At 36.6% G+C, this 25389-nt stretch overlaps 1 protein-coding gene across 6 annotated transcripts in view; it reads right to left on the bottom strand.

Moving 5' to 3' along the window:
* Positions 1-25389, bottom strand: part of LOC108699226 (homeobox protein Meis2) — a 110703-nt gene that overhangs the window by 34658 nt on the left and 50656 nt on the right. For 4 of the 6 annotated variants that reach the window (XM_018231174.2, XM_018231176.2, XM_018231171.2 and 1 more), the window contains exon 8: positions 23479-23624. In XM_018231174.2, coding sequence (XP_018086663.1) covers positions 23479-23624 — 146 coding nt within the window. The remainder of the gene's footprint in view (positions 1-23478; positions 23625-25389) is intronic. The other 2 variants (XM_018231175.2, XM_018231177.2) reach the window with 1 other exon arrangement.

The following is a 25389-nucleotide window of genomic DNA, read 5'->3' as shown; positions in this document are numbered from 1 at the left end:
TATTTTAGAATAATACAGTGTACATCATACTAAAAATTACTTTTAAGGTTTTACCATAAACATCTTCTTTAGGGAAACCTAGAGTGCAACACCTGCACCAAGGCCTCAAAAATCAATATTCAATACTGTCAAATATGGCAAAGAGGGGCCAAACTGTCATAAGTGTATGAGAACAATTGGGATTTGTTCCTCTTTGCCATATTTAGGCAGGCCTTTCCATTTACTTGAGCCTACAGATAAAAGGGAGACGTAGAAAGAAAGAGAAGGAAAACAGACCCTTGGAATTGCTTTTGGGCATAGAGGCAACAAAATACCTCCATGCAGCTGGACATTTTTTTTTCCAAAAACAGGAACAATCTATTTTATTATGGGATAATGATATTCATCAACTAGTTAACATCAATTCTATGAACATGTTACATAGAGATCAGTTTACAATGCAATGCATATTACAGTGCATAACTATTGTTCTCCAATGGATTAGAATAGCTTCTCTTCTATAGACAACCCTAACTTTACTGCCTCTTATAAAACATACAGTATATACGTTTACATGGTTGACCTGAGCTAAGCAATGAAAAGTTATCTGACCTTGCACTAAATGAAAAGAAACTTTGATTCTAGACTCCTGCAAAGCAGAATTCCCTAAATGTAAAGGAGCACACTCTATACAATTGCTACAGCTTGAATGCAGTGACGGGTAAGTATATGTAAACTGTACTGTGTGCATTATGCAAATGGTTAGAAAGTGGTGAAACTACTCTATCAGAACAATTTCTAATATTTCATGATAAGCCATTGAATATAATGGTAGCTGTAGCTCAATAATATCTAGGGCCCAGTGCTCTTCCCTAGGGATACATCAGGCAGTGATAAACACCACAAATAAGAAAAGAGGAAAGTTTAATCAAAAGTCGCACGTAGATGCTTGGGACAGTTAAACCATCTGGTGTTGAAATGGTTAATCTCTAGTGTACACAGGTGAACACAGAATGTTCTTGCACAAACTAGAAAGGAGGTGGAGTAAGAATGTAGAGATAGCTGGTGTGGGAGGCCCCAGCTCACATTAGAGATTATAATACAAAATATGGGAACACACGATCAGCGTGGGTGTAATTAAATTAATTAGCAATATAAAGCACTCTGATGGAAGTGTCTCCACACACAGAGGTATAAGGATAAAACAGGTTTTAAATATTTAACAGAAAGCCATCTGTCGAATGATGGTTGGTGCTCAAGAAATATAAATAAATAGACGTGCACACACAAACCCTTGTCCAGGTCTCTAGCCTTTGCTTCTATTAAAAAGTCGTAGTCTCAGGCGAAAGAAATGACATCATAAGCTGTGTAGTACAAGGGCTATTGGAAAATAGTTGGGCACATTCTTCCGCATGATCTTGAGAAGCAGTTTGCTATGTTATTTTTGGCCAGGAATATTAAGGCTTTACAAAGTGGAACTCAGTATCCAGAGACATCGAAATATCTAGGACAGCGGCCCCCAACTAGTAGAATGTGAGCAACATGTTGCTCACCAATGGTTGCTTCCAGTCGCCTCAAAGCAGGTGCTTATTTCTGAATTCCTGGCTTGGAGGCAAGTTTTGGTTGCATAAAAACCAGGTGTAGTGCCAAACAGAGTCTCCTGTAGACTGCCAGTCCACATACAGCTATCCAATAGCCAATCGTATGCTTTATTAGGCATTTTTTTCATACTTATGTTGCTCCCCAACTCATTTTACATTTGAATGTGGCTCACAGCTAAAAAGGGTTGGGGAACCCATATCTAGGATAACAAATTCCCAGAAAAAGTGCTTGGTAGAAACTCACCAAAGTAAATGTGGGGGTCAAGTGCACCAGCCTCAACAATCAGAATAGGGAATGGAATTGCCATAACACAAGACCTATGGCCTTTAGGGTTTTTATTTGCTGGTACATATCTGCACTTATAATGTGCATGCATTGACAGGAATAAATGTGGGTTGAGGGATGAATCTTCCTTTTCTCAGATGTTGAAAACGCTATGTGTGCCATACAAGAAACGTTAGGTCCTTAGCAGCAATGGCCACATGAGCCTACTCATAACAACAAAAAGGTTCTTTAATCAAGAATGTGATACCCATAAACAAATCTTGTCTTATGTATGGATAAAAGATGAATACACTAGTTTAATCAGCACAAATAAAAAAAAAAAGGTCAAATAAAGTAGAATCCACATTTAACGTTTTTCAGGGGACCAAGAAAAAATTATGTAAAATCCGGGAAAATGTAAAATCAGGGAAAGTAACTTTTTCTTCAAGTAATGAAAGGATATAAGCACAGGAGTTCATTTCACTTTGAGATACAATATTTATTGTGTTAACACATTGCAGCGTTAATGTTACACTATGGGGGGTGTGCAAGGCCTCTCTGTCAGTCACATACACAACCTAAAGCAATAAGTGATTGGTGCAGGACTGTCTAAGGGGCAGACTAATTGAAATTGACTATTTACAGGCAGAACCATGTAAATATACATCTGGTTAGTATTTTAAACCTCTTTATTTCACAAATAGTAACATTCAGGAAAAAATCAGGGAAAAAAAGAAGTTTTTGGGTAAATCAGGACAAAATTTTGATGCAAAATCTGGGAAAACATTATTTAAAATCAGAGAAATGCACCCACTGAAATGCATTATAAATTGATGGGACCACAAATAAAAAATGTAAATGCGGGAAAACTTAAATTCAGGTAACTTAAAATCGAGGTTTCCCTGTATAAGGATATAGCAACACTCAATATAATCAAGTAACATAAATACAAAGAGAAATAAATATATGAAATATATAAATAATAATGTGAGTTGAGTGCTTCTTAAAAGACCACTGAACAATGTAATGCACTTCCTATAGCCAAAGCTCCGCACTGCACATTATTGTCTAAACATGGTAACAATGTTATGGTAATTGGTACTGAAACCCATTTAAAGAACTAGGTAGTTTCCAATGGATTCATAAATTTACACTTGTTTATATTTGTTAATGAAATAAGAACAGGTTGTATTGACACAATGACACTTGATCTTTGAACTGGGCTCTGATGTAACTTGGTTTGGGAGTTCATTAGTCTCAGTAAAATGGATAAGGGGAAGTGTTAGCAGGAAGCTAGAGAGTCCCTGAGGAGGATTCATTTTAAAATAAGAAACTGAACAGTTATATAGTGCTCTGGGAGTCAAAGCGTGCAAAAAAAAAAAAAAAGACTGTTCAGCACAAACCAGTCAACACAAACATTCTATAGGACACTTTAAGTTTGAATACCTTACAATCGGAGTACTGGTACACGGTGTGAATAAAATATCTTGAGTTACTCTAATTTTACATTTTGTTGGGGCATAAAAGCATCACTAACATGGAACTCAGGGTAAAGCCTCCCCCCAAGCTGTTATTCATGTTCATACTGATAGGATCGAGCACCCAGGCATGCAAAAATATCTTTACTTTGTTTTTCTTATAAGAGCACACTCAGCACATGGACTTCATGTATTCACAAAGGTACAATTTACAGTCATAAAAAATATGAAGATTTTTTTAAGAATGTATTCCAGCTTTTAAGAATTTTAACTCCAAACCAGGATCCCAGGATATTCCATTCAGCATTTCTGCATCTGTGCACGCTACTGCACACACAGTTTATCATAATACAATAAATGGGTATGCATTGGCATCGATGTTTGGTCAAATTTGCATTCAAATTATTCCTTTACAGTTGCACTTGAAACAACAATGAGCACTAAAGAATAGGGTAATGAATTCCATGCAAACCTATGCACTCTAGTGTGTCAGAGATGCATTAACCTTGCTAGTTTTACTATATCGTTGTAATGAGAACAACAATTGTCTCAGCATAATAAATGGAAGTAAGCAAGCTAGTTGTGGTTTTCATTTATATTTAATGTTTACACAGTTAAAAGAAAAGAAAACTTCTTATTATATTGACTTTGTTTGATGTCACTGGCCTATAGAGGATTTATGGCTGCATGTCAAACTAGACACATGCAATGCAAGCACCCAAGAAAGTTTAAATACTTTTAAATTAAATCTCCTGTGTTCATAAGCAAGACAGTGTTTTGTGGAAAATTACCAGTGATATCATCCTATAATATATAATTATTACATCATTAAACAGTAAAGTCCTGTAAAAAAATACATATATATGGTTTCTGTACCACTTTCACACAGGCCATTACCAAAAACCATCGGGCAAAAATAAAGTCAATGTAAGATTGGCTCAAGCTAATGCAGTCCCTGTGTTTTGGTTTTAAAAACACACTAATGACATGGTAAGACCATATGGATCTTTAAAGAACCTAATCTTGAACACCTAAGGGTTTTGGCCTTTAGCTTTTCATAAAGGAAATACAAAAAATCTATAGGGGATACATGAAGAACAAAAGACCGTTAAAGGAACAGACACCAAAGGCAGTGTATTATATCAAATAAAACATTGCTTGTTTAAATTCATATGCAATTTCTGTACATAAAATACACAGCAGACACCCGAACACTAGATTTTGTCACTGGCACTGTAGAAAGAGAAAGTTTCCTGATCTATTAGATGTTGCTTGTGTCTGATCTGTAAGAGAAAACCAAGAGCCCCTAACAAACACATTTCTGTTTCATAAGGTTTTTCCATTTAGTGATGAAACACTAACAAGTTCCCTTGATATAATTTCTGCAGCTGCGGTTAAAGAACAGGGTTCATGATTCATCAAAGGTAGGGTTTTAGGTGTTTGAGAGGTTTTTTCTACCTCGAATGGAAACTTGAATAGGAAGAACTCGAATCAGTGAGTTTGGGGCGAACAACCCAAAACCTCAAATTAATTGAGTTTTAGCTGAAGAAACCCTTTGAATCGCTGAATTAATCTCATTTTCAAGCGAAACCCACCGAAAAAACCCAAACATCATGAAGGTAAAAAACATCTTCAGATGGTTAAAGGGACCTCTGCCATTTTCATCTACATGACTTTGACAGGTTTTAGCTGGAGTATTTTCGGATTTGAGGGTTTTTTTTAAAAAAAATGAAAGATTCTAGTTGACTGAAAAATACCCTCATAAACTCTAATTTTTCAGGTTAAATACAACTCGACCTTTGATAAATCTGCCCCTTAGTGTCATACTACCTTACTTGCATTCTGATCAAACTATGACCAGAAGTTCAGAGAAGGGGGTCATGGTATTATAATGCCATCAATAATGAAAAGGGAACAAAGGAGAAGAAGTCTTTAGAACAGGTACCTCCAGACACACACCAGGGACACAAGACAGTACTAAATGCACAAAGTTAAATAAACTTAGAATGGAATCAGATTAATTATAAGAAGGTATCATCAACCACAATTAGGTTTTTTTCCTTCAGCGTGTCATTCTGTTTTGTCCTGCATGCATCCCTTTTCCATTAAAATCCAGTCTCTGGTCCCAGCATGCTAAGGCAAAGGTTAGAAATGCAGCCAGTGCTTGGGGTGTTTTTAAAAGAAAACACACCCTTCATTTTATTTTTAATTAGCCAAAGAGGGTGGCTGGGATCCAGCTCTAGTTAATCTCAGCCAAGCCATACTCAGGCTTGGGCATGGAGAGTGCAAGGTGACCTCTGATCTTTGTGTGCTGCTCTCTTATTGGACACCTGCTGAAGGTCACACTGGGGTCAAAAATCAGCCTGGAGGAACAGGGCAGTTCTGGCAGCAGTGCAGAAACAAGTAGATCTTTGGCAGCAGTGCAGAAACAAAATGTACATTTTACTCTTCAGACTAATGCATAGAAAGGGTAAGAACAGAACGTAAATGCAACAGGCAGGTTGGTAGCTCTCCAATCATCCTTATGTGCATATGGAGGCACGGTGTCTAACCATAGAGTAGACTGAAAACAGTTCATATTTCCTAAAACACAGAATTCTGAAAAAGCTCCTGTTATAAGCAGTAACTATAGCGGAAGCAGACCCTGCGGCTGCAGGAAGGCCCAGGATACATAGGGGCCCCATGAGATCCTAATTCATATACAATTTCAATAAATACTGCTAAAACAGGTCAACCTCTAGACATTTTGGGGGCCTGAAAAATAATTTGCTATGGGGCCTAGCAATATCTAGTTACGCCACTGGTTATAAGAATAAGATTTCAGTAACTGCACGATGACACTTACAGATACATTACATTTCACCAAACTCCTAAAAGAAGAAATCAAAGCTTCTGTTGTAAGCAAAGTCCCTTTGGCTGTATTAACCCCACCTCACCAAAGGGTTAAGCTAAAAACAGATTTTTGCTTTCTTTTAAAGAAGACATAAAAGGTTAATCTGCTTAGGGCAAGAAGCTAAATCTTCTAAGCACAATGCGCAAAGCAACATATGTTCCAAAGGGGTGGAGGAGAAAAACTGAAAAAGCTTCTCCAGGATGCAGGGCCAGCAGACAGCAGGGTGCGGGTCTAATAGCTCAAACACACAAACAAGTTTGCCATCTTGTGCGTCTGATTACAGATTTAGATCTGCAATGTGCGGCCGGCTGAAATGCTATGCCCTTGCACCTGTTATCATATAGGGATCTTATATTGTTTATCAGGTAACCTACACAAGGAGAGATCCCTCATAGAGCAATTAGATACGTGCCTATCTGCAGATCAAAAGGCATTTGTCTGTATTAAGTTTGTGTTTCGCTGTAGATATGAATAGCAGATTGCCAGAATGCGCACTGAGCAATACACAAACAGAACGTTAATGTCAAATGGATATAATTTCCTGTTATATAGATATTTACACTAAAGCATTTCTGCAACATGAACTGGATTTCAGCCACCGATATACACCCACTTGTCTGGACAATGTTATTGAGACTGATACAAACTTTCTCTGTGTTATATAAACATTGCTTTTTGCTTTTTTAAAACACATCTATACACGAAAGTGTCCACATTTTCAGTATAGTAGCTGACTATCTAATGTACTGTATGTCTGCAACAAGACTACAATAAATGCTAAAGAGACCTTGGACAGGTTAGCAGCCACGAATATCCCTTAAAGAGCCACGGCTAACTGACTTCTTTTAAAATAATTTAACTTGTAGTTCAGTGTCTTTGTAGGTTGACTTTAATTTGATATCTGATTACTAGAGTTAAGCTGGCCATACACGCGCGACAGAGTCGGCATCTTATCAGCCCGTGTGGGGCCCGCCGACAGGCTTTCCCGATCGATAGCTGGCCGAAAGATGGCCAAATGTAGATCGGGCAGCATAAAAACCTCGTTGTATCGCGGCCGCATCTATTCATTGATTCGGTCCCGCGATCCCACTGCCTGTGTTGGCTACATTATGATTTGATCATTGGGCCCTAGGGCCCACGATCGGATCAGCCTGATATCGCCAACCAAATATATATATTGAAATAGCTCATTAATTAGGGCCTCATGGGACACCCTGTACCTCCTTGGCCCCCTGCAGCTGCAGGGTCTGCTTCCTCTGTAGCTACACCCCTGCATAGGGGGTTATTTATTTATTAAAAATTGCAAAAACTTGAAAAATTTGAGTTTTTTTTAATATGAACCCGAACTTTTAGTGGGAAAAAAAATAGAATTTTTCGTGATTTATTATACCCCAAGGCTGCTAAAAAAAATACTCCATCTCCAAGCTTTTGGGGTCCTGTAGAAGTCAATGGCAAAGGTCCCATTTCGAATTTGAAGTTATCATGGTCTGCACTGAGTTTCGGCCACAAATCCAAGAAAATCAGGGGTATCAAGTGATTTCACCAAAAAATTCAGCGTTTCGCCATAAAACACGAAAACTGTGTTTTTGTTTTTTTTACCAATTTTATCTAGTTTTTTCAATGATAAATAACGTCCAATCATGGATTCTAGTTTGGTCGGACTTTTGTTTTACTTAAAAAAATCAATTTAAGTAAATAACCCACATAGTAGAAAGTATAAACAGATAGTCAAATAATACATTGTATAAAGTACCCCTTACTGCAAATTTATTAAGATGCTAGAACTCCTGAGGTGGATAGAAGACCATATAAAACTTTGAGGCCACAGGCTGTAAAAAAAGAGCCAGTGCAGAGTGAGAGTACCATTTATAACAATATAATCTACAGATTATAAATAAAATATTTTTATTTCCCTCTTTCTGCTGGGCAAGCCATACTTTGGAAGTAATGCTTTCCCCACTTTATGTATAACACAGTATGTATGAAAAATAATTATATACATTTCTGTGCTTGTTAAAACTTCATCATACCCAGTAGCATTATTGTTCTGTTCCTTTAATCCATAGGCGGAAGGGGAGCTGTGGGACCATGCAAAGATAGGAAAAGGAACCTTTTTTTTCAGAAGCACTGAACTTTAAAGAATTCCTGCCTATACAATGCAAAGTGACACACTGGAAGAGATAAACCTGCCTGTTGTCTTTTGTCCCCGTCTGTTGGATTCTTCCGTTGACCCTCTGGCCATTAGCCAAGGTAACATGATATTACAAGGATCTTTTCATGACCTATCCTGTCACCACCTTTAGCAACCATTAGCCGCCATCTCTCGGTCCATCAGAAAGCCACAAAATACATGGGAAGAAAAGACAAAAAATGGAGTGTCTTCTTTTATCTCTAAATCTAACCCCACCTCAAATTTTACTTAGATCCCCCCACCACATTCCTCTTGTGTCTCGCTTGAATTAAACAAGTCCCAGACTAAAATTCTGTATGTCATTCATAATGCTCCTTCCTAATTAAAGGGGAACTCCAGCTACCAAACCAAAATTTGATAAAGAGGCCCATATAACACAGAAACCCATAATATACCCATCGCTGGTTTCTTCAAAAAGTATGAATAAATGCCATTTTCTTCTCTTTCTGCAACATTTCAAATCCTAGTAGGGAAGGAGGGACTAAAACACTGATGTTAGAAATTGTAACAACTTCTCTACACAATGCATTGCACTTTAATGTTGTGTTCCTTATTTAAATCACGTGTGCATGGAATTGTGGGGTTTGGAGGAAGCAGGCTAAGGACAGCTGGCTGCTGATACAAAGTAACAGTAGTCAGCCAGCTCAGCAAAGTAGTCAGAGAGATCAGAAGGAGAGCAGGGGCTAGACTTAGGGAACTGTTGCAAACCATTACAAATCATGAAAAGGCTGCATATTTTTTTAATTGCTGTATATTGCAAAGTTGCTTGAAATTGTGTTTACATTTCAAAAAGCTTAAGTTATGTTTTTGTGGAGTTCCCCCTTTAAACAAGTCCCAGACTAAAATTCTGTATTTCATTCATAATGCTTCTTCCTAATTAAAGGTTTCTAGAAACCACAAATGTTTTATTTTGAGACTTGGTTAAAAACAGATGAAGTGTGATGTTCACTAAACATTTTAAATGATCACTATGGCCTATTAACAATAAAACGATAATAAAAGTTTGATGAATGAATTTGCGTCCAAAATACCATCAGAAATGGAAGCAATTCCATGAAATACAGTTATTTATAGCTAAGGAATTCCTAATCTCTGATTCATTTCAGTCACAATGGAATGGCATTATAAAGTATCATCCAAATGGTTTTCCAAACAGATTTGGTTGAATTCCCTGAAATGTAAATATAAAACAAAATGTAACATAGAATTGTTTGTCTAATGATTCCAGGCCTGATGAAACACTACAGAGAAATTGATTAAATAAGGCAACCTTATTGTCTGACTCACTCACCCAGTGCCTTTTTAGAATATGAACTTTTTGCTCTTCAATCGAGAAATTGTTCATGAGACGCATCATAAATCAGCAGTCACTGATCTGATCTGATACATTCATTTTTAAAAGTTCACCTAATTCCCCTGCAGAATAATACTTCACACATAGATTCATATATCTACTTATGGCTGACTTCCGCAGATAGCTCAACTCAAAGGCTGCTCCTTTTGGCATCTATACAATTAACTTTCCTTCGCTGCACATCACCTGCATGCTAAATTTTTCCTAACAACCTCAATGGATTCCCATAATCTCATCACATTATATGAAGCATATCCAACAGAAGAACACTGGCAGTCACTTTAGCCCAGGGGCCACACCATTAAAAAGAATCTACAACCTATGTGTCAATGTATTCCTTAGTAGAAATCTTTCCAAGTAGTATACTTTGGGGTTAATAAAACTATTATCAGTTACATGAAAAAACATCAACTTACTCTGCTGGGATGGAAGGTGGCATTAAGCCCAACACAGTAAACCTATACAGTCTATAACTGTGTAATATTCCTAATATGCTTTCCCTTTTATTAAATAATCTATAAAGACAATTTGCCAATGTTTGCATTCCACCAATGGGTGTGGCAAAAGAGTGCATAGCAAGCTGCTGGTGAGGGCTCAAAAACATTGAGAAGCCCATTTATCAAAGGTTGGATTTTGAATTCATGTGAATTTAAATTTGAATATACTCACAATTCGACTGGGAGTTTATTTAAGAAAAAATTTGAATGGCTAATATTCCATCAAATGGGAATCACATTCAATTTGTACGAACCTAATTGTTCTCCCGAAAAAAACCTTGAATTTCAGGAAGGCTATTAACATCTCCAAATGGCTCAGCGGACCTCTCTGACATTGACTTGTACATGAACTCAGCATGTTTTAGGTGGCGAATTTTCGAATTAGGACTGTTTCCATGGTGAAGGTGCGATAAATCTCACATTCCAATTTACATTCGAATAGGGCAACTATAATTCTAATGTGTGAATTTTTAAACTCGAAAATTCGAGTTCAAATTGACTATTCAATAAATTTGCCCCTGAAAATACATTGGAGATTGGAGATATGACCATTCACTAGATGCATGCATTACACACCATCTTTGCTATGGTTTTTGGAACAGGGTCCCTAAAAGGATATTGCCATGGAGCCCCATAAGATCAAGTAATGTTACTGAGCCAACATTATTGAAAGTTCAGACTCCAAAAATGTATTTTTTTCTCTATGTGCATTTGAAATTATTAATATAGGTTTTCTGCTGCTTATCACTTACATTTTCTGCCTTTATTGGTGGATTATATCATCCCAAATCGATAAGCATATCGTCACCCAGTCAGAACAAAAGGCTGTGACACACAACTACAAGTTGAAAAAAGGCTGACAATGCCACTGCCTTCTCCAATTAACTTAAATGGGCAAGGCATTATATAGTACTGGCACTTTTCAGCCTGAAAATGCTAACTGGGGCAGCTACTTCCCTCTAGTTCAAAACAGATTTCGAATCCCACTGTTAGTGAGAGCAGTATTCAGAGTGGGGTCTCAATTGGTAACATTGAATGCATATTCAATTGTTGTTCTGGCAAAGATGCTGTAAAACAGAGCTGCTGGGGCCATAGTCTGACATCAGTGCTATAAACGACTACATTTTTAAAAATGTCCTTTTTCTATAAATGTATTTGCAGTTGTATTGCTAAATTGTTTTAGCAATATTATTGTATTTATTGCTAGTCTGTTGCTTATTAATATCACATAACTTAGCATTCAATTTGTGTGTAAAAGGTTTCTATGGTATAAGAAAAATGAAAGTAACTAAAGATCATGAATTGGTTAGGCTAGAATAGGTTTTGGGCTTACTGTACCAGCCAAGGGTATATCTCTCCACCCCACTTCCCTCCCCCTTGACTTCATGTTGAGTTGTTAGTTGTTAGCTATGTGAGCAAGGTAATTATATGAAATGACCTTGCAAAGATAACCAGGCAAAGACATACCATGGCCGGACACACAGACAGGAATTCTAACTGTAATGTTTTATGCAGAACCAATTTAACAGGCACCAAAAAATGAATATCTGCTGGCTACAAACATCCCTTACAATCATGCAACCATTACACTAGAAATTGAAAATGCCATTTTTAAAGGTGTGCCTATCTACAATTTCTACTCTATCAATGTCACAGGGTAGTTACAAAAATGACATGGATTCCATTGTTATTATTTTATTGCAGAATTTTTTTTTTTAACAAAACAAGATACAAAATATTTGAAATAAGCACTGTATGCAAGTATATTTCAATACATAACTTTGTATATGTTTTTGTGTGTGTTGCCCAGGGAGGTTAAAACATAGATTTCTAGCCTAGAAGCTTAAAATAACTAGAGAGCCTGGGAGCTGGATTCCCCCCACGCAAGTAATCTGAGTAACTGCATTTCTGAAATGGTTCTCATATTTTGGGCCCTTTGTAAATATAGGTATGATACTCATAGGGGAAGCCTTGGTTCCAAAGTCTTGGTTCCAAAGTCCTATAGCTGTATGATCTTTCTAATCTATACAGTGTGGCATTCTATGTGCTGCTCATTTATTGCAGTTACATAAAATTGGCTTGTAATGTTTTTCTGTATCAGTTTGCCAAGCAGTGCCCAATGCTGTGGGTACTGTAATGGTTTTCAGTAGGTTGGATTCATTATACTACATTTTTTGTGGCTGTTACTAAAGTGTTGATTAATTAAATTCATTCATTCATTGTGATAAGTTGCATGCAGCAGTGCTGTAAAAATGACAACAGTGAAGAGCTTCAAAAATAATACAGTTATGGGATCCATTATCCGGAAACCAGAAAGCTCCAATTAATAATACAAAATATAATGCTATTCGTTGATTTTATATTTTCACAGCTTTACACCATTTTTTTGGCCCCTTGAACAACATGAAAGGTGCATAAAAATTCAACTACAGAAGTATATCGGTGTTCCATGGTACAGGTATGGGACTTCTGTTATCCAGAATTCTTGGGACCAGTGGTTTCCTGATAAGGGATCTTTTTGTAATTTGGATCACCATACCTTATAAGTCTACTAAAAAATGATTTAAACCAAAATAACAGGCTGGTTTTGTCTTCAGTAAGAATTAATTATATCTTAGTTGGGATCAAGTTCAAAGTACTGTTTTATTACAGAGAAAAAGGAATTCATTTTTAAAAATTTAAATTATTTGGATAAAATGGAGTATATGAGAGGCAGACTTTCTGTAATTCAGAGCTTTCTGGATAATGGGTTACTGGATAACGGATCCAATACCTGTATAAACACTCATCCCTCTTAACATGTTTCAATAGTGGAGGAAGGCCAATGGCATAAAACTCCATTAGTCACCACTGAGCACCAAGATACCGCTATTGTTTTTATGTTATGAATTTTTGTCTGTTTTATGCACGTAAACAATGTATTTTAAGTGTAATACTGCAGATTGTGTTATTGTTACAAGAGTTTCAAACAGAAGCAATGCCCAACAGTAATGTTTATTCCAACGTATGAGACGTTTTTAACCACATGTTAACAATAGCAAAGAGTAGCATGGCCAAGCGCTCTTAATAATTCTGAAACATTATTATATTATTTGGTGAAGCTGGTTATGAGATGTGGTATCATAAACTAGAAAAACCCCATCACTCTGAGTTCATTCACTCAAGGCACTTGACTCAACCCCCACACCTCTAAATTCCAGTATGCTCGCTGTTTAACCCTGTAACCATTCTGAGAACACACCCTGCATCTCTTTGAATTCAAAGATGAATTACCCAAAAGGATAACTAATCCTTCAGGTGTGGCGGTGAAATGCTTTCTTTAGGAGGTGAAGTGTGGCTTATTCTGCCTTTATCTGAATTTAAAAGTGTGAACAGAGAGCTTCCAAACCACAGTGAATAAACATCGATGTTTAAGTGCCATGAGAGAGACGTTTGTTTAAGCAACCACTGATGTAACTGTTAAGATCCAGCATCAATGTAAACAATTGCAATACTGCTTAGTAGAACTGGTCCACTGTCTGATGCCCCATATTAGTATGAATGTAAACAGATGTAATGTATAAACTGTCAGATGAAAGCATGGTTTCATGCATTGAGCATTGTCTGCACCCACAGATTTCCTTGCATTCAGGCATGCAACATTGCACAACTTAAAAGTTTTGAATCAGCATGCCCTTCATTCAAAGATCAATTTATGGATACATAAAGCATCAGACTGGGCCTCCTAGAACCCACCAGAAAACCTGACATCCAGGGTCCATTCTCAATCTCATTTGTTGAAGTGTCAAATGGTATAAATGCTAAATAGGCTTAAAGGAATGGTTCAGTATAAAAATAAAAACTGGGTAAATAGATTGGCTGTGTAAAATAAAAAATGTTTTCAATATAGTTAATAAAGGCTGGTGTGACTGGATGTGTAACATAATAGCCAGAACACTACTTCCTGCTTTGCAGCTCTCTTGGTTTCCACTGATTACCAGACAGTAACCAATCAGTAACTTGAGGGGGAGCCACATGGGTCATAACTGTTGCTTTTGAATCTGAGCTGCATGCTGAGGATCAATTGCAAACTCACTGAACAATTATGTCCCATGTTGCCCCCCCCCTTAAAGTCGCTGTCTAACTCAGAGTTAGAGAGCTGAAAAGCAGGAAGTTGAGTTCTGTTCTGTTAGACATCCAGTCACTCCAGCCTTTATTCATTACATTTTTGACTAACTAACTATATATGAAAAACATTATTTATTTTGCACAGCCTATCTATTTACCCAGTTTTTTTTTTTTACACTGAACTGTTCCTTTACTGTAGAAATAAGAAAGGTCATATGGGACCCACCCCACCCCCCAGACTGGAGATCCTCTGGTACTCTAGGAGGTCAGTTTGATCTTGGATACATACATGTGAAGTAGAACAGACTCCCAAGGTCTCAAATCCATTTGACCAATTAGAAAAAAGCAAACAAGCATCTCATAGGATCCATGATCCCAATATACTACATTCACCTAGAGGCACATTTATCAAAGGTCGAATTTCGAATTCATGTGAGCTTTTTTTAACTCTAATAAATTTAAATATATTCGTAATTTGATTGGGGGGGGTTATTTAATAATTAAATCGAATATCTAAATCTCGAACGAATACTACCGACTTGAAAACTTGAATCTAATTTGAATCGAATGCGACTAAACTCGAATCGATTATTTTCTCCTAAAAAAAACTTGATTGTCAGAAAAGGCTAGTAGCTTAAAACTGGTCCCTGGACCTCTCCCATTGACTTATACATGAACTCGCCAAGTTTTAGGTGGCAAATAGTCGAGTTAGAATTTTTAAAGGGGCAAGGTTTGAACTTTGGACTATTCAGAATCCAATTTGAGAGTTCTGACCATAAACAAAATTCGGAAATTCGAATTTTCAATTCAATTCTGCCCCTTAATCTTCATCCTACAGTAAAAAAGTATAGTATATCCAATGCTTTCAAGCAATCCATCTGCACAAAGGTTACAGCCATAAACAGCAGCAATACCATATGACTTCCATCTACCCTAAAAACATCAATTGCACAAAAGGCTGTAAGTATAAAATGTAATAGGTTCCATCTAAACTGTATCATTCGATAAAGTATGGACTGTTACTGTACTATCTTACAGGGGAAAGTGTTCTGAGACAAAAGTAGGTTATGGTTGTGATTTAGCTAAATAACTAAAAAAAACACAAATAATAAATAATAATTATTAATAATAATAAATAAAAAACAATTGTAAATTGTCTCAGAATATCACTCTCTACATCATACAAAAAGTTATCTCAAAGGTTAACAACCCCGTTAATATAAATCACCTAAAGTGAGCAGGTCCTGCATTTGAATCCCTAAATAGAAACAGCAGCTGGTAATGAACATTTTTGAGGGTTAAAAGACATTGGCTGATTGGTGCTACCTGCAAATAGCCTATGAGAAGTCTCCTGACGACTGATGCTGCTGCAAGTGCCATCATACAATGAAAGCCCCATTCGGTTACCAGGAACGTGGACAGGGATGATTAATTATAGCAGTGGCTTCCACCAGCCAAAACACAGGCAGAGGGCTTCATTTTGTTTTGTGTTTCTACACCATCCTTGCCCTTGACATAAAGGTCACTTACCAACAAGGGACATTTTGGTATTCTTCTGGCAGGCTCATAACCCATTACTTCAACAGAGACACAGAGGACATACACATTTCGGTCCTTTGATTCTGTACTCACTTTATAGAAATTATACATGTGTAGAAATTAAAAGTATAGCAGTCTTCTTTAAGGCAGGACATTTTTTTTTCATGTAGTCCTCTCTTCTCAACTGCCACTATTCACCCTACATTATCAAATGAGTGGTTACGTAGAAATTGAGCAACCACTGCTACCCTGGCAGCCAGACACAGGTCACTTATAATGCCTAATATATTTTAAAAAGATCACAAACACAATCTGTAGACCCCTGCAAAGTTTTGGACCCCTGGGTGTTACCCAAGTGCCCTCACGAATAACAGTTTGTTTGCTGAGACAGCATAAAACAAGATGTATGTTTGCATAGGTGCTGAGAATAAAAAAAAAAGCTAGAAAAGATCTTACTTTTATCTGTAATCATCATTCCTTGGGAACATACACAACCTGATGGAGCTACAGTATATACCAGAAGTAGAATATGGATCCTTCAGTGGAATGCTTCATGCAGGAGAGACACATGATACGAAATGGGGAAAAGGAGGATATTTTCCTCTATGGATACTAGGGTTTAATAAAAACCATAATTGCTATTTCCTTAAATACTCAATATATTTCAGGCTGGAATCAGTGCTACTCAGGGCTTCATACAAAGTACCAAATGAGGTTTCTATGGGGCCCGAGAATTGTGCGTAAACAGTCCTGCCCCAAAATGGGAAGCTTTGTATAACACACCAGAGGTGTATTTCATTCTGTCCAGCTGGATCTCACACAACATATTGCTCTGCAGCTTGCACTACTATGTTAAATACATTCACAGCTATGCATTGGCGGCATTTCAGTTAAAGCAACTGCTTCAGTTCTAAACCCTCTGTAAGCAATGGAACATAAATATCTGTAAAAACAAATATTTCTGAAAGTTATTAAAATAAATGACACATCGTTACTAAGCCAAATGCCTCAGATTATACAATATCTATGTATATATAAACAAAAAAAATGCTGTTGAATTCTAAAGAGAGGCGGCTTCTTTAAATATGGAACCATTAAAAGCTTGACAGATGGCACAGACATGGGAATGGTGGAGGGTGATCTGCTCTCCCAACAGAGGCAAAAACATGCGAGAAAAAGTTAACAAGAGTGATGGAGAGACAGAAAGAAAAAAAAAGGGAGAGAAGGAAAGGAAAACGAAGACAGATATAATTATATGAAAGTTCCACAAAACATAAGAATCTGGAGCAAAGCATTCAATGAGGTACATGCTGTTTCTTAAAGTATGGGAGCCTAGAGATAGCAAGAGGAGACCTGACAATTTAGAATTAAACTTACTGTTGCCATTTTGGCAATTGGTTTTTATCATTAAAAGGGTGGTTCACCTTTAAGTTAAGTATGTTATAATGTCTTATTCTAAACAACTTTCAATTGATCTTCATTACTTAACTTGTATAGTTTTTTTTAATTATTTGCCTTTGTCTTCTGACTCTTTCCAGTTTTCAAATGGGGATCAATGGCCTCATCTAGAAACGATTAGTACGATTTCACTTCGACTTCTAAAAACTTAGCCAAATGTTGGCTATATGTTCTAGGAGGTCTCCATAGGCTAACATAGCAATTCGCCAGGTTTAAAGTGGCGAACTGTCAAAGTCGAAGTTTTTTAAAGAGACAGTACTTTGATTATCGAATGGTTGAATAGTCAAAGCATTTTCACTTCGAATCAAAGTCGACTTTGGCCTATTCGATGGTCGAAGTACCCAAAAATTACTTTGAGATTCAAAGTTTTTCAATTCGAATATTCACTTGGAATTCACTTAGACCCTTAGTAAATGTGCCCCTAGGAAACTCTGGAGCTACTACCACTTTGGAGGTGGTGTATCCTCCATTATGGGTAAAAAAAATGCTGCATTGTGGGTAAGAAACATAGCAACATGTCAGCAATTGTGACGTTATGCTTTTTGTTGCAAATGTGCAGTAGGACATTTGATGCAATCAGAACATATTATCATCAATACTTGCCAAAAGCCCAAGAAACGTTTCATTCTGTTCAGTATTAATGAGGTATTGAAATCATGCAATGTTGTCTACTACCCTTACCCTGAACTAGATAAAAGGAATGTGCTTTTTCATGCTTTTTGAACAAACATACAAAGGATTCTGGGTAGAGTAATAAGACAAATAAAACTCAGTTGGAACTGTAGACATAGCCAATCCATTTCAGGTTTATGCTTTGCACAGGAGGACAATAGCAGGTTTACTCATCTTAAACCCCTAAAGTAAAACTTCTATTAGAGATATACCTGTACAACAAACTTCATGATCTTCAGAAAAAAACTATTGGCCTCAAAATGTTTGCTCTCTAGATCAGTGAGATCCCTTTGCCACTACAAATTACTAGTGCAACAGTTACAAGGGGACAAGAGGGAAAGGTTATGAAACGTACCTAAAATAGTCTGAAATTGATATAAACAGCTCTTGTGGAGATCACTTGAGAACATTATGTACAATGCTTTGCCTGATGAAAGAACATTTTGCTTAAATCCTAAGTAAGTGCTGTCTTTGTGAATGAGCACTTCCTACTTCTGCCCGCAATTAAATATGTTTTCAGTCTGGAAAAAGAAGAGCACTTGACAGGAGAAAAGTGGAGATGCGAAAGGACCTAATTGAATGCATGAAGGGCTTGCTGGCATAAGGTAGTGGACCCCTTTACATAGCACTTTGCATAATACAAGTGGAGATCTGTGTTTTGTGTGTTTTAAATACCTGTTCTGCTCTGAAGTGTAATACTGGAGAACTGGAGTAGCAAATCTTAAGACTTTCAGCTATTGCTATGATGGATCTCCCAGCAATACAGCAACTTGGTGAGGAAAGTACTAGATAACAGTACTAATACACAGATATTGCTTCTTATCATATGCCATGCTATTGTTTTATATAGTGAAAGAAGTTTCATAGTAATGGAATCACTGCCTGTAGTAGTTACATCATCACGAGTAGTGTAAAAGTGACAATATAATAGATGCAAGGCAATCAACTCCACCAATATGGTTACATTTTGTATCAGTGTAACATACCATGGTAGATAACATGAGATTATCAAAATATGTTTTGCCTGAACAAGGCAGATATTTACATGGTTATTTAGAGTAATTGTCTGCTCTGCTTGAGCTATTGTTTTTAGCCTCCTTTATTAGTTGCTGTCTGTAAGCAGGGCAGCATTCTTATTGGGGGTCCCAAAATGAATAATACAAGTCTTTTACTATTTGAACTGCATTTCCCCTAAGGAAAAACAAATATACAATGGTTTGAACATGCCTTTAAAATTGTATAACATGTTCTTAACCATTTTGTCTTGCAACCTGACACTTTAATTTTAGCCTTAAATCTATCTCGTTTCCAGCTGCTAATAGTGTTACTCCAACAGTTGCAAACCCAATGTTTTTTTTTTAGGGCTGCCTAATAATTTAAGTAACGGACATTAAAGATTTAATGTGTATGGGTCTTTCCAAGCAATATATATATATTGGTGTTCTGTGGGTCTATTTGTAATTGGGGTAAGCTGCACCTTTTTCTTTCTTTTTTTTTTTTTTTGTAAAGGTATTTTTAAGGGGTGACAATAAGTTCACATTTGGTTTGGGCTCCTGTGGCTCATTGGAAAAGTTAAATAAAAGCAATGTGAATTTTAAGTCTTTTCAGTATTTATCTAACCAATAAATAAGTAAAGAAAAAATATAGATTAAGCTAAGTTGCACCGAGATGACAAAAGCCAACCAAAGCCAATTCTTTACATTTGTGATCCTGTCTCTGAAAACAGAGTCTGGAAAAGCCTTAGTGGATACACACGGACTCCTTTTCCAGAAGCTGGCAAGCACACACAAATTATGGTTGAGGCAGATCCTTGTGCAGGAATTCCATACAATTACACAGTTGGGGTCTGCTGCTTAGAAAGCCTAGTCAGGGCCACTGGCTTTAAAAACCCACCAGGGAACATAGAGCCCATAAGAAAACAATTTTCAACATATGGGCACAACCCATTCCAAAACAATACTATAGCAGCACATATACACATTTACAATGGCTTTTAGGGGGTTATACCTCAGGTAGCTAAATTAATTTCAGTTTCATTCCTCTAATCTGATATTTAAAACTGCATAAGACTTCATACAAAATGAAACTTTGTAGAACACTTACTAAGATACAGTGCAAGACTGGCTTAAATTGACCTATTTTCCTATGCTCAAATGTAATCTACATCAGACTTTCTTTCATATATCTTGAACATCTGTCTTGACTGAAGCACCTGGTATTTAGCAGTTAGCCTGAATTACACAGTGCATGACATTATTATTGCTAAAAGGGCTTACTAACAAAGCCTTACTCGTGGACAAGGTTTGAACATGGCCCACACTGAATATTTTTTGGGTTCAGGCTTATATGGGCTTCTTTGCATTAACCACTTTGATGACACATACTGAGAAAAAAAATATTCAGACTCAGCTCAGTGAATCACTCACTGCCCCTTGATTTTATTTCTATTGCTTTTCATTTATCTGTATTATAAAGATCTACAGTACAGTAAAAGGTTTGGCACATTAAAAGTAATCATGAAAATTAGATTATGTAACACAAGTTCATATATTTTCCATTGTCTCAGACATTAGAGATGCTTCTGACAATATTATGTTACAGCTAAAACATCACTTAATTATTGTATGAAATATACTCAAGTAAAACACACGTACGTTACCATGTTAATGGATTACATTTTCAAGCATCAAGTTCTGATATCACAAGTATACCAGGGCATTATGTATTCCTCAACAAAATTTTCAGGAATGTAAGGAGGGGGTATCCAACTTGCAGTCTTTTGTTGGTAGCTAATTTATGTGAACAAACCCAAACATCTTCTGACAAATGAGATGGAAGCTGTAATTCAGAGAAAGGGCTGCTTGCTGCATGTCCCTAATATGTCGCATTAGAATCCCATGTCCTATATGAACAAATGAGTTAGGGACACTACAATTTACTTGACCTGAAACTCAGACTCAAAATATTCTAATTATCTTCTCCAAATGTACTAAAAATGTACAACACCACTGCATTGTCTATTAGGGAATGGACACATTATTAGTAACTGTATTATGGGGTGTGCATAATAAAGTAGAAGGGGTTAAAACACTGTATGGGTCGGTAAAGCCCCCAGCTGAAGTGATGTAGCAAAGAACAGCTGTGAAGTAATTCTACTAATGATCAGGATAATAAGCACATGGCAAGGTTCAGGGCTGGCTGCTGAAGCTTCACTGCTCCTGAATAGATAGAAGTCATTAAATACCCTTGATTATCTCTGACCAATATGTAATGGGTTTACAGCCCTTTCAATTAGTCAGTATTTGCCTAGGATTCATTATTTTGCCTTTCCTTAAGTAAAAAGTCCAGCGGTTCAGTGTTCAGAGGAATTTCTGTTCAGCTAAGTTGGCAGAGGGCAGTGACCTTTGAAACGGAAGCAGCTTAGAAGCCAAATGAAAGTGCTGGTCATTCTCTTTTCAGAAAAGGCAATGAGTGTTTTTTTTCTCTTCTACTCTACTTTTTATTTAACCATGCACTCAGTTGAGTATTTCATGTACCCCAGAAATCAAATCAGATGTTGATTTCCTAGCACTCCAAAAATAATCTTTGCTACACCTACAGACAAGCAGCTCCTCTCTAAATGGAACCCTTGGAGTTTATTGCTTTCATTTTGTTCTACCAGCTCATGGCATTCTGGAAATCCTTCAGGGCTGTCCAGTTTAGTCTCAAGTCACTCAAATAATTCATAAGATTTATAACTGGATGTAGGCAGGCATGGTCCAAAAACTAGGGATCGGTTTGGAATTCGGCCAGGATTCAGTTTTTTTTTCAGCAGGATTCAGATTCAGCTGAATCCTTGTGCCTGGCCGTACCAAATCTGAATTTACATAAGTAAATTAAGGGCTGGAAGGGAAATCACGTGACTTTTCATCACAAAACAAGGAAGTAAAAACATTTTTTCCACTTTTTCCTTTCCCACCCCTAATTTGCACATGCAAATTAGGATTCGGAATTGGTTCAGAACCAAGACTCCAACAGTTCTGGATTATTGTTCAAGAGAAATGAAGTTTAAAAGTGGTTCCCAGACATTGACAAGCTCTGTTTATTCACTAATTACTTGCCATTGGCATTGTATTGCAAGGAATGTATCTGCTTGATGTTCAAATAAATTCAACAAAAGCCACACTGTCTTTGCAGGAGGAACATGGCAGATTAGCAATTTAGGTGTCTAACCAGCAGAGATTCAGAATTGAAAGATTCAGAATTTTGATAATGTTAATGTTAACATCTTGGATTTACAAATAGGCATGCAAATATAATCTCGGTGGTGCTAATTTAAGGCAATTCTTGATGGAAAAGGACCTAGGGAGTACTTGTATTTGTTAAACAAAGATGAAGCTAATACTGTTGTTTGTGAGCACCTTTATTGCCTATGACTGGTTCCACTTTCACCTGGACAAAAGATGGAGCAGCTTGAACTTCTGTTTCCTATAGCATGTTGCCATTAGCAATATTTGGCATAAACTAAAGTAAGTACAAACCAAAAGGCACTGACTACAATATTCATTACATTATGAATATGAATGTAAATATAAGAATCTCTACATGAATCTAATAATGTATTTTTCCTTGCCAGGTTAATCACAATGAGACAGTGAGCAAAAACCTAGATTCTGTTTTCCTGACTTAGATGTGGCTTATTTGCTATGTATTATTGTATATATACATACAAGTGTGTGCTATTTCTTGGTTAAGATAGCACTTTTTTCTAGTGGGACTCTTGTTTTGTGTATCTCCATAACAATGTGTTTGAAGAAAAAAATGGTTTTTAAGTAATTACAAAGGCAAATGTTGCCCAGTTCCTGTATCCAATAGCATCCCTGACTGAATCAGACACATTAACCCAAACTGCTGGTTGGTTTCTACAGGTTACAGGACTGAGAAAACTGTTGCCCATGTTATCACAAAACTCCATTATTATGTTGAACAATCCTACAATATGATCTCACTTGAGGAGTTTTCATGATGATATTTCAGCCATAAAAATAACATAAACTACAGAGTGCTGCAAGTTGATACTGTGATGTACATCAAGACTCAGTATACAGGTATGGGACCTGTTATCCAGAATGCTCGGGATAACAGATCTTTCCGTAATTTGGATCTTCATAGATTAAGTCTACTAGAAAATCATGAAAACATTAAATAAACCCAACAATCTGGTTTTGCTTCCAATAAAGATGAATTATATCTTGGTTTGAATCAAGTACAAGGTACTATTTTATTACTACAGAGAAAAAGCAAATAATTTTTTTAAAAAAATTGGATTATTTGATTATAATGGAGTCTATAGGCCATTCAGTAATGGGTTTTCTGAATAACTGATCCCATACCTGTATTTATATACATTGTATATATCATGCATGCCCTTTGAAAGGACACCTGGTGAACATCTAAAGACTCACCGTGAGATGCTGGAAAAGCCACGCCCTCATAATGTTTGTAGCTACTTTTGGGAAAATGCCCCGTTTCTTTTGCCGCTTTTTGTCCTTGTCTGGGTCATCATCATCCCCTGTGCCAGGAGAAGCAACACTGTTATCCAACACATCACCTGTATTGTAAGAAAAAGACTTTATAAGATAAAGGTTTCTGTATTTAACTAATGAATTATGTTCAGAATCATCTTGGGTGACATTTACAAAAACAAGATGAACAATGAATACTGTTCTCTTTTAATCCTACATTTTAAATAATTCTCATCACTTTCACCTGTCTGCCACTCCTTTTATATGCGTTTTATTTATATTTTCACTATATTTTCAACCTATTCAATTCCAGGTAAGAAATGGTCAGCTGTCTGGGAAGAGACAGGAAACTGGCTGGTACAATGGAACAAATTACAGATAAATCTATATCTAAACACACTGACAGACTGATGATTAAATTGTTCTCAACCAGATAAGGCCGAACAATTCCAACAATATTTCTAGTTTTTCAGGATTATGGGAAACCTAAGAACATCACTTTATATAGTCTACACCTTTTCCAAATATGTTGAGTGGTACACATCATTATTAATCCATTTTCCAGCATAAGCTTTACTGCATGTTTGTAGACCTGAGACCAACAAACTGTTCTCAAAGAAAGAATGAAAAATATAAAGACTTGTTTACTGGTGGAGAACTGTACCCATTCAAATGCTATATATCTATATATATATATCAATATCTATCTATATCTATCTATATCTATCTATCTATCTATCTATATATATATATATATATATATATATATATTATATATATAATATATATATATTTTATATATATATATATATATATATATAAATGTGTGTGTGTGTTTGCTTATATGTATATAAGTGAATATAAGATTGCTTATATGTCAATGAACAAGGTGCAGGGTGATGCCCATTATTTGCAAGTTCTTATTACATATTCAGATTGCAGATTTTGTAGGACCGGGATTTTTCTCCAATTTATGAACTGCTTTCTAAAATTTGCATGGGTTTCTGAAAATTATTATTCACACACAATTCATGCTTAATGCTCAGCTGTATCAGCAACGAGGTAACTGGAGGGACTTTTTTTTTTTAGAAATGGGTGGTAATTTCAGTACCTCCTCTGAAAAGGAGAAAAGCCAGAAGCAGATCTGGTTTGCAGCTATGGAGCATCATGGGATTCTGACAATAGTGTGTACATGCATATACTCTATCTTCCCAAGCAAACATGTAAATGGCAATGCATACAGTATTTATATGTTATGAAATGGTTAAAAATAAAAAGAATGGAAAAAACAGAGAGAAACGCTCGTCAAAGCCAACGTGCCAACTTAATCAGAAGTTTCCATCACCCTATCCTGCTCTTTTGTGCTTTTCCCTGGCATTAATTGTGCATTAGCAAAAATCATTCACTTTTAAGAGCCTTGCTTATTTTTTTTGCCCTGCGGCTTCGATGCCTTGAAAGCAATGCCTTCAGGGCGTGTGAATTATGTATCTGAAAAACCCTGCTGCTGGGGCAATATTTGCTCCCTCCTTCCGAAAATTCATACAGCCATGTCTCCCCCTTTTTGGGAAAGCATCAATCAACGGAGGCTGAATATATCATTCACATGCATTAATATTTGAACTAATAACTTTAGGGGGAAAAAAACAGGGCAGCTAGGGTTAGTCAGGGATGTAAGGTACTTCTGGGATAATCAAATGCAAAATAAATGAAGATTACGAGGACACTCTTCACTAGATGGCTGATGCTTTCTCCCTCTTTTTTTAAAATCTTACACATCATTAGCCCAGAGCCACACGAAAGAGAAAAACAGAGAGGGGGAGTGAATGCTCCCTGCTGGCCTCTGACAAGCTG

This window comes from Xenopus laevis, chromosome 8L, assembly GCF_017654675.1.
Source record: "Xenopus laevis strain J_2021 chromosome 8L, Xenopus_laevis_v10.1, whole genome shotgun sequence".
NCBI lineage: Eukaryota > Metazoa > Chordata > Amphibia > Anura > Pipidae > Xenopus > Xenopus laevis.
This window is presented reverse-complemented; position numbering and strand designations above follow the sequence as displayed.